The sequence below is a fragment of the Rhinolophus sinicus genome, linkage group LG01 (genome assembly GCF_036562045.2).
Source record: "Rhinolophus sinicus isolate RSC01 linkage group LG01, ASM3656204v1, whole genome shotgun sequence".
In the NCBI taxonomy this organism is placed as follows: domain Eukaryota; kingdom Metazoa; phylum Chordata; class Mammalia; order Chiroptera; family Rhinolophidae; genus Rhinolophus; species Rhinolophus sinicus.
Window position 1 is genome coordinate 34,549,227 of NC_133751.1, and position 12,285 is coordinate 34,561,511.

Below are 12,285 nucleotides of genomic sequence, written 5' to 3' on the forward strand. Positions count from 1 at the left end.
CTTCGAGTTTATCTATGATGCCTGCTGGTTATTTCCCAGCTAAACTCATAATCCTGTTTGCAATATCATAATCACTTACCCAGCAAAACAATAGCATGTCACTAACAATGAATTATGACTTTAGGGGGAGGTGAAACTACAGGCACAGATGAACTCTGAGAAAGCAAAGTTATTTTTTTTTTCTTTATGAAAATGCGGCTAGTTAGTAATAAATAGCCAGGGATGAAAATCATGCTGTGGAACAGAATATCCTATAAAAGAACAGATTTGGGGAAGTATATATACATAGGACACTTTTTAAATTTCTCCTCTCTGAAAGTATGACACACAGAGTGTTGATAAAGTTTCAGTGCAGTTTTCATATTTAAAAGCTCTGAATTTACATGACAGAAGAAATCTATAAATATAAGAAATAATGTTTCAGAAATGTTTTTAATAAATTTAGATATTTAGCTTTTGACATAAATGCCAGCTTTAAACATCGTTCAATCTCATTGTCTAACTCACGGAAAGCATTCTCCACTTTCAATATTGAGTGATTTTCGTGGATCATTTATGTCAGCTTAATCCTAAATTCAAATTGATCCATCCATTAAAATGTCTGTATATTCAATGCCTGTAGCCTAAAATCATGAAAAGTGATGATAAATAAACATGGCAGAGCACTTTCCAGTTCCCAAAGTGTTTTCACATTCATTACTGCATTTGATTCTCACAACGTTCTTTTGAGCTAAGTAAAATCAGTATCTTTTTCTCCATTGCATGAGGAAGAAACACATTCAAATAAGTGATCTGCCAGCTAGCTGATAGTGTAACTTGATGATCTGTTTCTCCCACTACATAGATCATATTGTCTCCCCTTGGAAAAAGTTAGGGACAGTGATGGTTTATCAGATAGATCCTGCACATTCATTTATTCATCCATCCATTCATTACTAATGACTGCGCAGTCTAAGCTAGACATATGATAAAGGGCTAAGTGTATAGCGGTGAAGAAAATGGACATAATCACATAATCCTTGCTTTATTGAAAGGTATGGTCTAATTGGAACATATACATTCAAAAATACACAAATAAATTAATAATTATAAGTGCTATAAAGGAAAAAGTAGGATGCTATGAGAAAGACTAAAAGGAAAGGAACAGGGATAATTTAGATACAAATTAGCAGAAGTCTCGATGAGCAGGTACAGTTTTAGACCTTAGAGATGAGAAATAGCACGTGGCCAGCACCAAGATGAGAGGAGCCTTGCTCAAGACCTTTCCAACAACTGAATCATAGGGACAAAGAGAACTGTTTTTTGTTTTGTTTTTTCTGACTCAAGGCATTATTTAAAATATCTGAGTTCCCTATTACAGAGATGGAACCATTTTGTAACATTCATTTGTTGAAGAAAAGGTTCCTGTCTACCTCACAGATAAGTGGTCTTAAGGGTGATGTACCCCACTGGTCTGTGCTGTGTGACACACTGAATGCACTAAATGTAAATGACTTCCACAAATATCAAATAACATATTAATGCTACCATATACAATTTAATGTCAATTTATTTCCATCATATGTATGTCCAGGGCTGTGAAATTATAGAATTTCACATAGCTATTACACAACTAGGCAAGTCTAATATAAACTACTAAATTCCAACATGTATGTAAAATCATGTGATCATTTGTCTGGTAGTTGCAAGAGGCACATGTACTAACTCTAGTATTAGGAATATGATGGTGATTCTTCTGGAATGTCTGTAACTCAATTCCACAGTCAGACCTAGGGGCATGCCTTAAACAGCAATTTTAAGCTTGAGCTTAAATGAGAGAGCGCATCGCAACTGCTTCAGGCAAAGGCTCTAATCTTATTTAGTTTTTATTTCCTCATTAGACTAATGGTAAAGGAGTTAAGGAACTTTTCGAAATATGTGGTTATAAGAAGCAAATAAAGGCAGAGTGGGTCTGCTCTGCTCTGCCACAGAGGACCCTCATGTTTAATTTTAATGTCATACTGGAAGTTAAATGAGAAAGTCAGTGGTGCACTCCTCATCTCAAATTCTGGCCGGAAATGTCCTGAGAACAATTAACTATCAGCTTAACTTTTATTTCAAAATTCTTGTGTTGTAAAAGGCAATGGTGTCTTATAAAGTATTTTTCTGAGCTAGTTCATAAAAGACTCAAGCTATGACTGGACATACAGAAGGAATAGTAGTAGTCCAACTTCCTTAATGAGAGTAGGACAATACCTCCTTCCACTTTGAGAAAAACACTGGAGTTTTATAAATAGCATCCAGAGAAAGAATTTTCTTCTTCATCAGAAGTGTAAGGAAGATGTTGTCCGAGAGCAAAGGAGGGTAGGGAGAGTCATGAAATGTCACACCTGAGTGGACATGCTAAAAAAAAAAAAATTACATATTTTCTTATCTTAACAGATGAACAGGCAATCCCCATTTTAACTATAGATACTAAAGTTCAGAAAGCTAGCAGCCTCAGCACAAGATGCCAGAAGGGCTTTTGAGACAAATGATGAAGATTCAACAGTGACTCACTGTTGTCTCTCTGTGGGATTGCGAATAGAGAAAGTGCTAAGAGAACAGTAAAAATTAATTTTAAGATATTTATTTCTTTTGAAGAAAAATCATTCTGATAGTATGATTGGCTTCCCTGATTGCTTATTTTTCATTTATGTTAATCATTTTTAATAAATGCCATTTTTATATTAAAAAAACATAGAAATGGCTATAGGACTCTTCATCATCATTTTCGATACCGTGAGTAAATGATGTGTGTGAATGCCAGTATAATTTATCGATGCCACAGAAAAACTATGAAAGATAAATTTACCCTAAACAACCATCTATCTTGCATAAGGGATTATTATCCAGAATCATGGAGAAGACAAAAGAGCTTGAACCCTGAGATATGATTTTGCTGTGGTGATGGCAAACCGACCTGCAAGGATGTTTTTCTGATAAGTCAACAAACTCTTAAAAGGTCACAAAGTGACATCCATAAAACTATCCCCCCCCATGTCTTCTTCTGCTTTTAAGCCCCTGAGCTACAAGATCACGTAAAACCTTGAACATCCACCAACCCCATTATCTACAGGAACCCGAGACCAGCAAAATACTTGCACATCTGTTATCTTCTTTGGCTATCACAACAGTCCTTCAAACTAAATGTAGTAGTCAGGGTTCTCCAGAGAAACAGAACCAATTGTGGAGACTAGCCAATCCAAAAATTACAGGGTAGGCTAGCAGTCTGGAGACGCAGGGAAGAGTCAACACTGCATCTTGAACCCGGATGCATTCTCAAGGCAGAATTCCCTCTTCTGTGGAGGACCTCAGTCTTTTTTCTCATAAGGCTCTCAAACTGATTGGGTGAAACTCACTGACAGTATGGATGGTAATCTGCTTTACTCAAAACCTATTGTTTTAAATGTCAATCTTATCTGAAAAATACCTTTGCAGAAACAGCTAGACTAATGTTTGACCAAATATCTGACAATAATTATTTAGTTATTTTATTTTGTCGCATTTTGTTGTGGAGAGGAAGCTCTATTGGAGTCTCTAGTGTATAAGTGTCTTAGGTTTGAGAAAAGAGGTAGAGAAAAAGGAGCCTGAACAATTGAGACATTTCAGTCTAAGTTATCTAGATTGGCTACTGTAGCCTAGCCGAGTTGACACATAAAATTAACCATCACGGTGACCCTCCCAAAATAAGATGCTTTGAGGGTCTTTTCTGTGTTTTACTAGAATAGAGAATATGTATTATGTCCACTTTATTTTGGGTCCTCTTTCTCTTTTCTAACAGCAACTTTTGAAGCTACCAGAACTTCTATAAATATCAAAACACTAACAGAAAAAATATATATATATAATTACCAAAGTGATAAATGGATTCCAGGTATAATTAACAATATTACCAAGTATGACTTGGCTGACAAATATACACTCTTATTGATGACATAATTAAAATATAATTTAACAATTAAATATTACTTTAAGTATAATCATGTTTTGGCTTATGGTAGGTTCCACAGACACAGTTACAGCTGTTAGTTTTTTGTGTTTTTTTTATTCACCACATTTTAATAATATGACCTGTAATATAGATTAGTATTTGACATACTATATATAATTTGGAAGGAAAAGCGCTTAAACTCATAATATTGCTAACTTTTTATTAGTCTGCATACCTTGAAATATCAGAGACATTAATAATCAAAAATCTCCAGCACCTGGACAAGTAATCCCTTGGTTACTCCTTTCAGTTGTTAGTTTTTTCAGTTTACTCTGGGTACAAAATGGAAAAAACAATGAAATTCAGGTACTCTTTGACCATGGTAGTGTGATGACATGTTGCTTGTCAAGAAAATCCTCTTCCTCCTCTTCTGTGCTGCTCTCAGAAAGTGTCAGCAAAGACTCAACTTCAGTATCTTTTTTAGAAGAGCTGGAAATACATTAAAAGATCAATACACAATATACAGAACTGGGTTTCAACTCTTCATTTATCTTCTGATCAATACTACATACGTTGAAGTCACTGGAGGCAGGCAGATGTGAGAGGGCAGTCACCGACTGGGGGCATAATGTGCCCAATATACCAAGCCTCCTTTTAATGAGAAATTCTCAATCATTCTCCCTCTTCCAAAAAATAAAGCCACAGTTGTACCAAAGAGAGGTTTTACGGTCTCTGGTCGTGTCTTCACTAATGATTCAGAAGGCAATTCAGAAACTTGCGGAGCCTCAGGGTCATCATTAAGGACATTCATCATTTCATTGGCTGTTTAATAAAATCCCCTTGAATAGCCTGCCAGATAAATCACCTCTTTTGTGTACAGTAAATTAGGACTATGTGAATAGCCAGTCAAGATATGCCAAAACCAAAATTAATGACAGCAATTATTTCGTTATTTTATTTTGTCACATTATATTGTGGAAAAGGAACTCTTGTTGGAGGCTCTAGTGCACAGGTGTTTGAGGTTTGAGAAAAGAGATAGAGCAGGGGAAGAGAGAGGAGCCTGTACAATTCAGACACTTCGGTCTAAGTTATCTAGATTGCAGCCCATGTATGACACGACATAATGTAAAATACTTCATCCTGTGATGGATATAACTGTTCTTAGTGTTCTTTTTTATGTGCAATACAGGTTAAATCAGCAGTGCCTAAACTCTGGTCTCAGGACCAGTGCAGATCTCTGACAAAAAAATTTAACTGGTCCAAGAAGAGAAGAGAAAAGAAGAACAAGATAATAACTTTTATGTGATAGATTTAATTGTAAAGAACTGTTTTTTATTCTGTTAGTACGTTCCCTTGTAGTTTATTCTGTTAGTAGGCCCCTTGTATTTTTAGTATGAAATGTCCTTTCTTTTATGAAATGATGGTGAGAGTATGTGGTAGCTTTTGAATGACTTTAGGGGGAAAATAGCAACTTGACATTGATCCTTGTTTTAAAAAATGTAAGTGGTATTGGAAATGCAAAAATTCAAGAACCACAGCTAAATTATTTCCTCCTTCAGAAAGGCAAAGTAACAGACTCTTGATTCCCTTTTTTACAGACTTTTTGAAGTCTGTAACATCAGACTTCAAACCAATCAAAAGAATGTATAATTCAAGGGAATATTATTTTACATTTATCTTAGCCCTTCTAGAAGAAACCCTTCTCCCTTTTAAAGGAATTTCTATATGTCAACAGTAGAGTGACATAAAATATGTTTGTTAAACATTTATTAGAATAACTTATGTTCCTTATAAACTGATCAACATGCCGTAATGCTCTTGCCTTATGTGAGGAAAGGATGAAATGATAACATATTAAAATATGCTATCATTAACAACCTGGACTGGATTTCTAAAAAGAAACTTCTCAATATTCTATTTTAAAATTTTTATTCACATTAATGCAATGTACTGAAATTTATTAGGTTCATTAATGTAAGAAAGGCAATTGTTTATCAATATATGAAGAAATGCTGGATTATTAAATTTCTAATTTTTTTTCATTTTTCTGACACACATTTTGCAGTAGAGTATTTTTTTCATAAATCCTGATAATAGGTCAGCAAAGGATACAAACATTTTACAAAGAATAGCCATACAAAGTCCACACATGAGGACAATCTTTCTTTATATAATAAAGAGAACTAGTTAGGGCTTGTCAAAATTGTTACTATGTACTATCTTTATGTATAAGCCACTGGCTTAACCCACCTTAGTTCCTCAATTTCACAGGGGTCCATCGCATGTAAGGTCTTAAGGAAATCTAGAGTAGTCCGACTTACATTCAGCAAATAGTTGTTGGAGGCTGGTGACTCTTCTGAGGTTAGGCTGTAAAGTTTTTCTGAAGGATCTGAAATATTTTAGTTCATGCATTGTCAACATATAAATTCAAGAAGCATATGGCTCTGAAAGTTTATCCAGAGTAAACTATAAGTAGTATAAAGAGGACCAGTATAGATTTTTAATCATTTCTCAATATTCTAATGATAGTTGGGAAGGCAGAGTATGAAGTCAGTTTGATTTGAGGTTCCAAATTAGTGCATGGGTATTAAGTCACTTTAATCATATTGATTTTTTTTAAAAGCAAATTCCCCAATTTTATTTATTTCCCAGTTTTATTTAATTATAATAGAGATATAATTGACATGTAACATCATTTAAATTTAAGGTATACAATGTGTTGGCTTGAAACACATATCTATTGCAAAATGATAACCCCCACAGTGTTAGGTAACACCTCCATCACACCACATAATTTCCATTTCTTTTTTTTGTAATGAAATAGTTAAGAACTACTCTCACAGGAACTTTCAAGTATGTAACACAGTATTATTAACTATCATCACCAGGCTGTATATGTTAAATCCTCAGAACTTCTCATCTTACGACTTGTATTTTTTGACCAACATCTTTCAATTTCCCCCACCCTCCAGTGCTGGCAACCACCATTCTAGTCTCCGTTTGTATGAGTTCAGCTTTTTAAGATTCCACATATAGAGTGATCTTATACAGCACTTGTCTTTCTGTCTAACTTATTTCACATAGTCATGTTGATTTTCAATATACATTATACTTAAGAAAAGTGCCAAATGTCCTGAGAATTCACAAAATTACAAAGAAAATCCAGTGATCCTCTTTAAAGCTAGAATATTGTGCAACTCCTCAAACTGCCAGAATGTTAAATACTTTATTATCTCGTTTTGTCTTCTAAGATATAAAAGGTTCACCCTCATACAATCTGAGGGAAAGTTTAGTCTTGGCAAAGCTGCCCTTGATTTTTCCAGCATCCTTGCTTTGTTTGGGTAAAAAAAAAACATTTGTATGTGAAAGGAGAGAAGGAAGCCTTAAATCTTCTCCCGTTTCATGAAGGCGGCCTTGACTAAACCTGGGTAATGGCAAATAGTACAAATTAAATAAGCAAAATGTATAAGCAAATGTACTTTATATAAACTATCAAAAACGCAAGTATATAGATAAATGATTATGATATCAGAAAAGCCATAATGCCATTTTTTGGTCATTGATAAAGTTCTAAGAGCCATCTAACTTGTACATAAGGTTATGCTATGGTGACTTTTATTATTAGCTTCAGGTGTACAAAACAACGTAATAGTTACACATTTCTACCCCTCACAAAGTGATAACCCCTCCCCCAATCTACTACCCCTCTGACATCGTATATAGCTGTTACAATTCCACTGACTCTATTCCCTATGCTGTACTCCACATCCTGTGAACACACACACACACACACACACACACACACACACACACACATAAAATTATAGTTGAGTCACTGATAAAATTACGGGGTGTTAGTCTCCCCTTCACTTTTATGAAAGTCCCAAGTGAACATTTTCCTGAACAGAAAAACCAAACACCAAACTACAATGTGTTATATACTTGACTAAAGAAAAACTAAATGTGTGTGTGTGTGTGTGTGTAGTTAGTATCAATTTGAAGTTTTTGAGCAAGTAGAGTTCCCTACTAAAACTAACTTGGATTCTTTCAGCTGCAAGATAGACTCAATACATTTACAACTAGAAGTGTCCTTAAAATTATTTAGCCTTGTGATTTCAAATTATTAGACATGGAGAAATTTAGTAGGCTTAAGGAAGAGACTCCTGCACTCACCACCCCAAAGCAATCTGGAAGGGCTTCCTTTGGTCTTATTTACATTTGGGGGCTCAATATAAAATTAATTTTGAGGAAAACAAAAAGATTCCTCAGCTAAATTTTTTGTCCCATCCCCACTTTTTTAGACTAGGAAATTAAGGGCCCACAGGGGATTAGTAACTTGCTGAAATTCACACAACCACACAGTCGAACTGGAACTAGACCTAAGCTCTTTTAGTTCACCAATATCATAAATCACTATGTTCCAGAAACTAATTCTTTAGCTTTCAGCTTCTCTCCTAGTTTTCTACCAAGTAAAAGAACAGAGGCATGCAAGGTACCTTTACATGCCCCAATGATAGGAAATGTTACCTGTAGGAAAGCAGTTAATTCAGGATTTGGAATTGGTAGGACTCCAGTGCTAAAACCCAATAGTGATTCTTAGATCTAAAGAATACCACCAGGAGAAGTATTCAACCTCTGTTAGGCATTTGAGTCCTAACTGAATGAGCACAGTGCTAATTCAGATTATGCAAAAAGAATGGCCTGGTTTTGTGTAATTATTCATTCTCAGGATTATATTTCAGAATACCTTGGCAAGTGAACAGGAGCAAAGGTGACATCATTTGATTTTCAAGGCAGAGAAAAATAAAACTGCTTCCAAAAACACTGTTGCAGCTTAGTATAATCCTGAAAGGTCAATTGTACAAAAACCCAAGTGTCCTGATTTTCTAATACAGAACCAGGGAAAAACTAGATTTCAATATAAATATATTGTAAATTTTACTTTATAACTGTCAAGTCAGCTGATTGTTGAAAAAATGAATTGAAGTTAAACCTTTTCTATCCTGGAGTAAGAGTGCATGTTGTCTGATCATTGAGGAGTCTCTTAAATACAATAGGAAAGAATTAGACAAAGCAGAAAATTTGACTAAATATAAACTTGCAAGGTATATTTCTAAAATGCATGCCATTTAAAACACATACATATATCTTTATTCCACATGGAAATAAACATTTATATGAATAAAAGAAATAAAGAAGAAAGGAAGGACCAAAGAAACATTAAAAGTTTAAAAACATTAAAAAGTTAAAAACTTCAAAGAATGGAAACAAAGCAGATAGGCTGTTTTCCAAGAAGCAACCAAAAACAAAAGCAACAACAAAAACTGCTAAAGGACTATCAACATACCTACAAATGACATACCAATGTTTAAGAGGGAATGACAAACCAGCACACTCACCCTGTAACCTGTAAGCCCCATCCCCAGCCTAGCCTCCTGCTTTCCTTTCCCTCCATCTCTCTTCCACTTCACCACTGTATCTTTTCTTGTTTATCCCTCTATATCGTCTTCCCTTTACCTTTATTCTGCCCACACCCTCTCTCACTGAAGTGGTCACAATATTGATTTGAAGTAGGGATTTCAAATGATCTAAGCAGCGTTGTGGTATGGTGGTATGCCTGGGTATGTGTCTGAACTCTTATGCACCCAGGGGAAACTGTGGGCGGTCACATCACCCAGAGCCTCAGTTACTGTATCCACAAAGGGGAAATTAAAAATAGCATCTATCCCATCGTCCTCCCAGAGTAGCTATGAAGATCAAATGGAGGAACATTACATATAAAAACAAAATAAAGATCAAATGGAGGAACATTACGTATAAAAACAGTGATTATTACTACTCATTGAAAGTTTCATGTTCCTTTTATCAAAAAATTTTAATATGTTGACTTTCACTTGTATGTAGCACTCAGGTTTTTCCAGAAATTCAAAGGTACCCTAAAGCAAAAATATTGCCATTCTAGCCCATCATAACCTGACGGTCTTTACAAGGCTTATCTAATTAATTTATTACCTGTAAAGCCCAACTAGAACTTTTTTACAATTTACTATCTTGCTTGATGGTCAACCAATGAACAGAGGTTTCAATTACTTAGGAAGCCACTGACTCTACTTCACAGACAGTTGGCTACATCTGCTAGTATCAGAGATTTTTACTCTTTCTTGTTCAAGAAAAAGTACTTTTCTCTCTCTAATTACTTGGCTCAGTAACTACCTAGGAACTCATACAAAGACTATTATGGGGATTTAAGGACTGCAAAAACTCTTAAAACAGAATGAGTTTGAAACAAATGAGTCATTTTTACTTATGAAGAGGTGCTTGTTTTAAAGTACATCATTACTGATACTTTCTCATAACGTATCTCTGATTTTTTCCAAATTTCTTCAGGTTATGACAACATCCAAAAACTGACAAGTTACCTTAATAAATGTTATATTGATATGGTGAGCTTATTAAATAAATGACTATACTGTTATTTACAAAGATATTTGTGGAGAGAATGATAATATTTCATGAGATAACAGCAAACTATAATCCTCAAAGTGGTCTAGAAGGAAATATAGTTTTAGAATGGAAATAGGTTTTAGATGTTCGGGACTAAAAATTAGACTTACCAAGAGCACCTTCCTTACCTTAAAGCATGGAGAAAGCTCCACCCACTGATTCCTTATGTAAGATTTATTTTCAGGACTTACTATGCGCTAGGCACTGCTGAGTGTGTGTGTGTATGTGTGCGTGTGTGTGTGTGTTCCTACCTCAAACCCCAATGGCTTGTCAGTGCTCTTAGAATGACATCCAAACTCCTTATTGTAGAGAGAAATCTATTTTCATAAATATAATGTGTAATACATATTTGAATTCAATCACTGAACCATTTTATGGTAGGGCCTGTTATTATACCCATTTTCATACATGGAAACTGATACAAAATGAGATTATGAAAATAATTTGCCCAATGTCTGCAAGCTAGCAAGTGGTGGTTTTGTTTCAAAACCAGCCCTCCCGCCTTAGATCTGGCCCCAGAGCCTGGCTTTCAACCACACCACCCTGCTTCCCCTTGTCTCCTGATTCAGCAGGAAGCTGTGTCTGCACACACACACATCCCCTACCGTGCCCAGCTCGCCTACTTCTGAAATGGCTCTAATATCCACCACAGCACTCTGAATCAATGGAGAAACACTTTACTTAATGTAGTTATTTTCCGTCTTTTCTACTCCCAGCTCCTTGGCAAGGTTATTTTCCATAGAATTTAGTGGAAGTGGATGCATCCTAGAGCTAACAGAAAACAAGTCACAAGGTTTGCTACTCGCAAAAATGCAGCTTTCACAAGGATGCGAACACATTTACATTTGTATAAGAGTCAAATTGTGTAGCTGTGTCTGTATGAGACCAAATCTCATGAAGAGTTTTTTCCAGACTGCATCATGAGTAGTGGAATGTGAGTAGAATTCTTCTGTCCATTGATGTTAAACAGAATACAAAAGCCTTGTGCAGAATCAGTAAATTTTCTAGAATAGGGCCTGATTTCACTACAGCATCTGTCACCTCCCTGACAATGGGGTTGATTCAGCTGATGTGCTCTCCTCTTCCCTCCTCAGCTCCAGGTGAGTGTCTCATTCAAGCTGTGCACTCAGTCAAAGCCAATCTTCTCAAATAGAAAGAGATCCATTCCTGGGTCAAGTATGTGTAAGTGACGCACTTCCTTCTGTTCCTGGACCAGCAGAGAAGCCCTGACCGTTCACAGGCTATGAAGTGTGCTTGCTTTCCTATATGAACAATTATGTATCCCAGGGAAAATATTGGTGTTGGTGTATGAGAAAAGGAAAGACACAGGGCAAAAGTGAAGCATTAAGAACAGACGTGATAAAGGCAATGAAAAAGCTCAGTGATTAAAAACAAACCTACAAAATGACTACCATTTGTAAGTACTGCATTCCATTTGTAAATCTATCAAAATATCAATCTATCAAAATAAGAAAAACTCTTCATTTTTTAATTAAAAACTGTATGGTTATCAATTTAGATCTAGGTCAAACCAGACAAGCTTCATTTTAGAGTTTGCCTTTAGTGTGAGAATTATCTTCCAGGGTATTTACATTTGATTTTTTAGTAATTTAGAGTAAAGCAAATGAATGATGATGGATACAGATAGATTATAAATTCTCTTCCCTTGACCTCTAATGAAATGACTAGAAAAAGCAGAAAAATAAAAATAAAATGAAACCATAACAGGAACCAAAAAGAAAGGGATACAAGTTCACATAATAAACTTTGACAAGGGGTAACCAAAGAAATACACGGAGAATTAATTGAGGTATAGCTGGGTGTTGCTC

At 35.4% G+C, this 12,285-nt stretch overlaps 1 protein-coding gene across 1 annotated transcript in view; it reads right to left on the reverse strand.

Moving 5' to 3' along the window:
* Positions 1-1,008: 1,008 nt before the first annotated feature.
* Positions 1,009-12,285, reverse strand: part of ZBBX (zinc finger B-box domain containing) — a 117,587-nt gene continuing 106,310 nt past the window's right edge. The window contains exons 21-22 of the mRNA XM_074330499.1: positions 6,203-6,341; positions 1,009-4,441 (exon numbers count right to left, since the gene is read on the reverse strand). Of these exons, the coding sequence (XP_074186600.1) occupies positions 4,315-4,441; positions 6,203-6,341 (266 nt within the window). The 3' untranslated portion in view covers positions 1,009-4,314. The remainder of the gene's footprint in view (positions 4,442-6,202; positions 6,342-12,285) is intronic.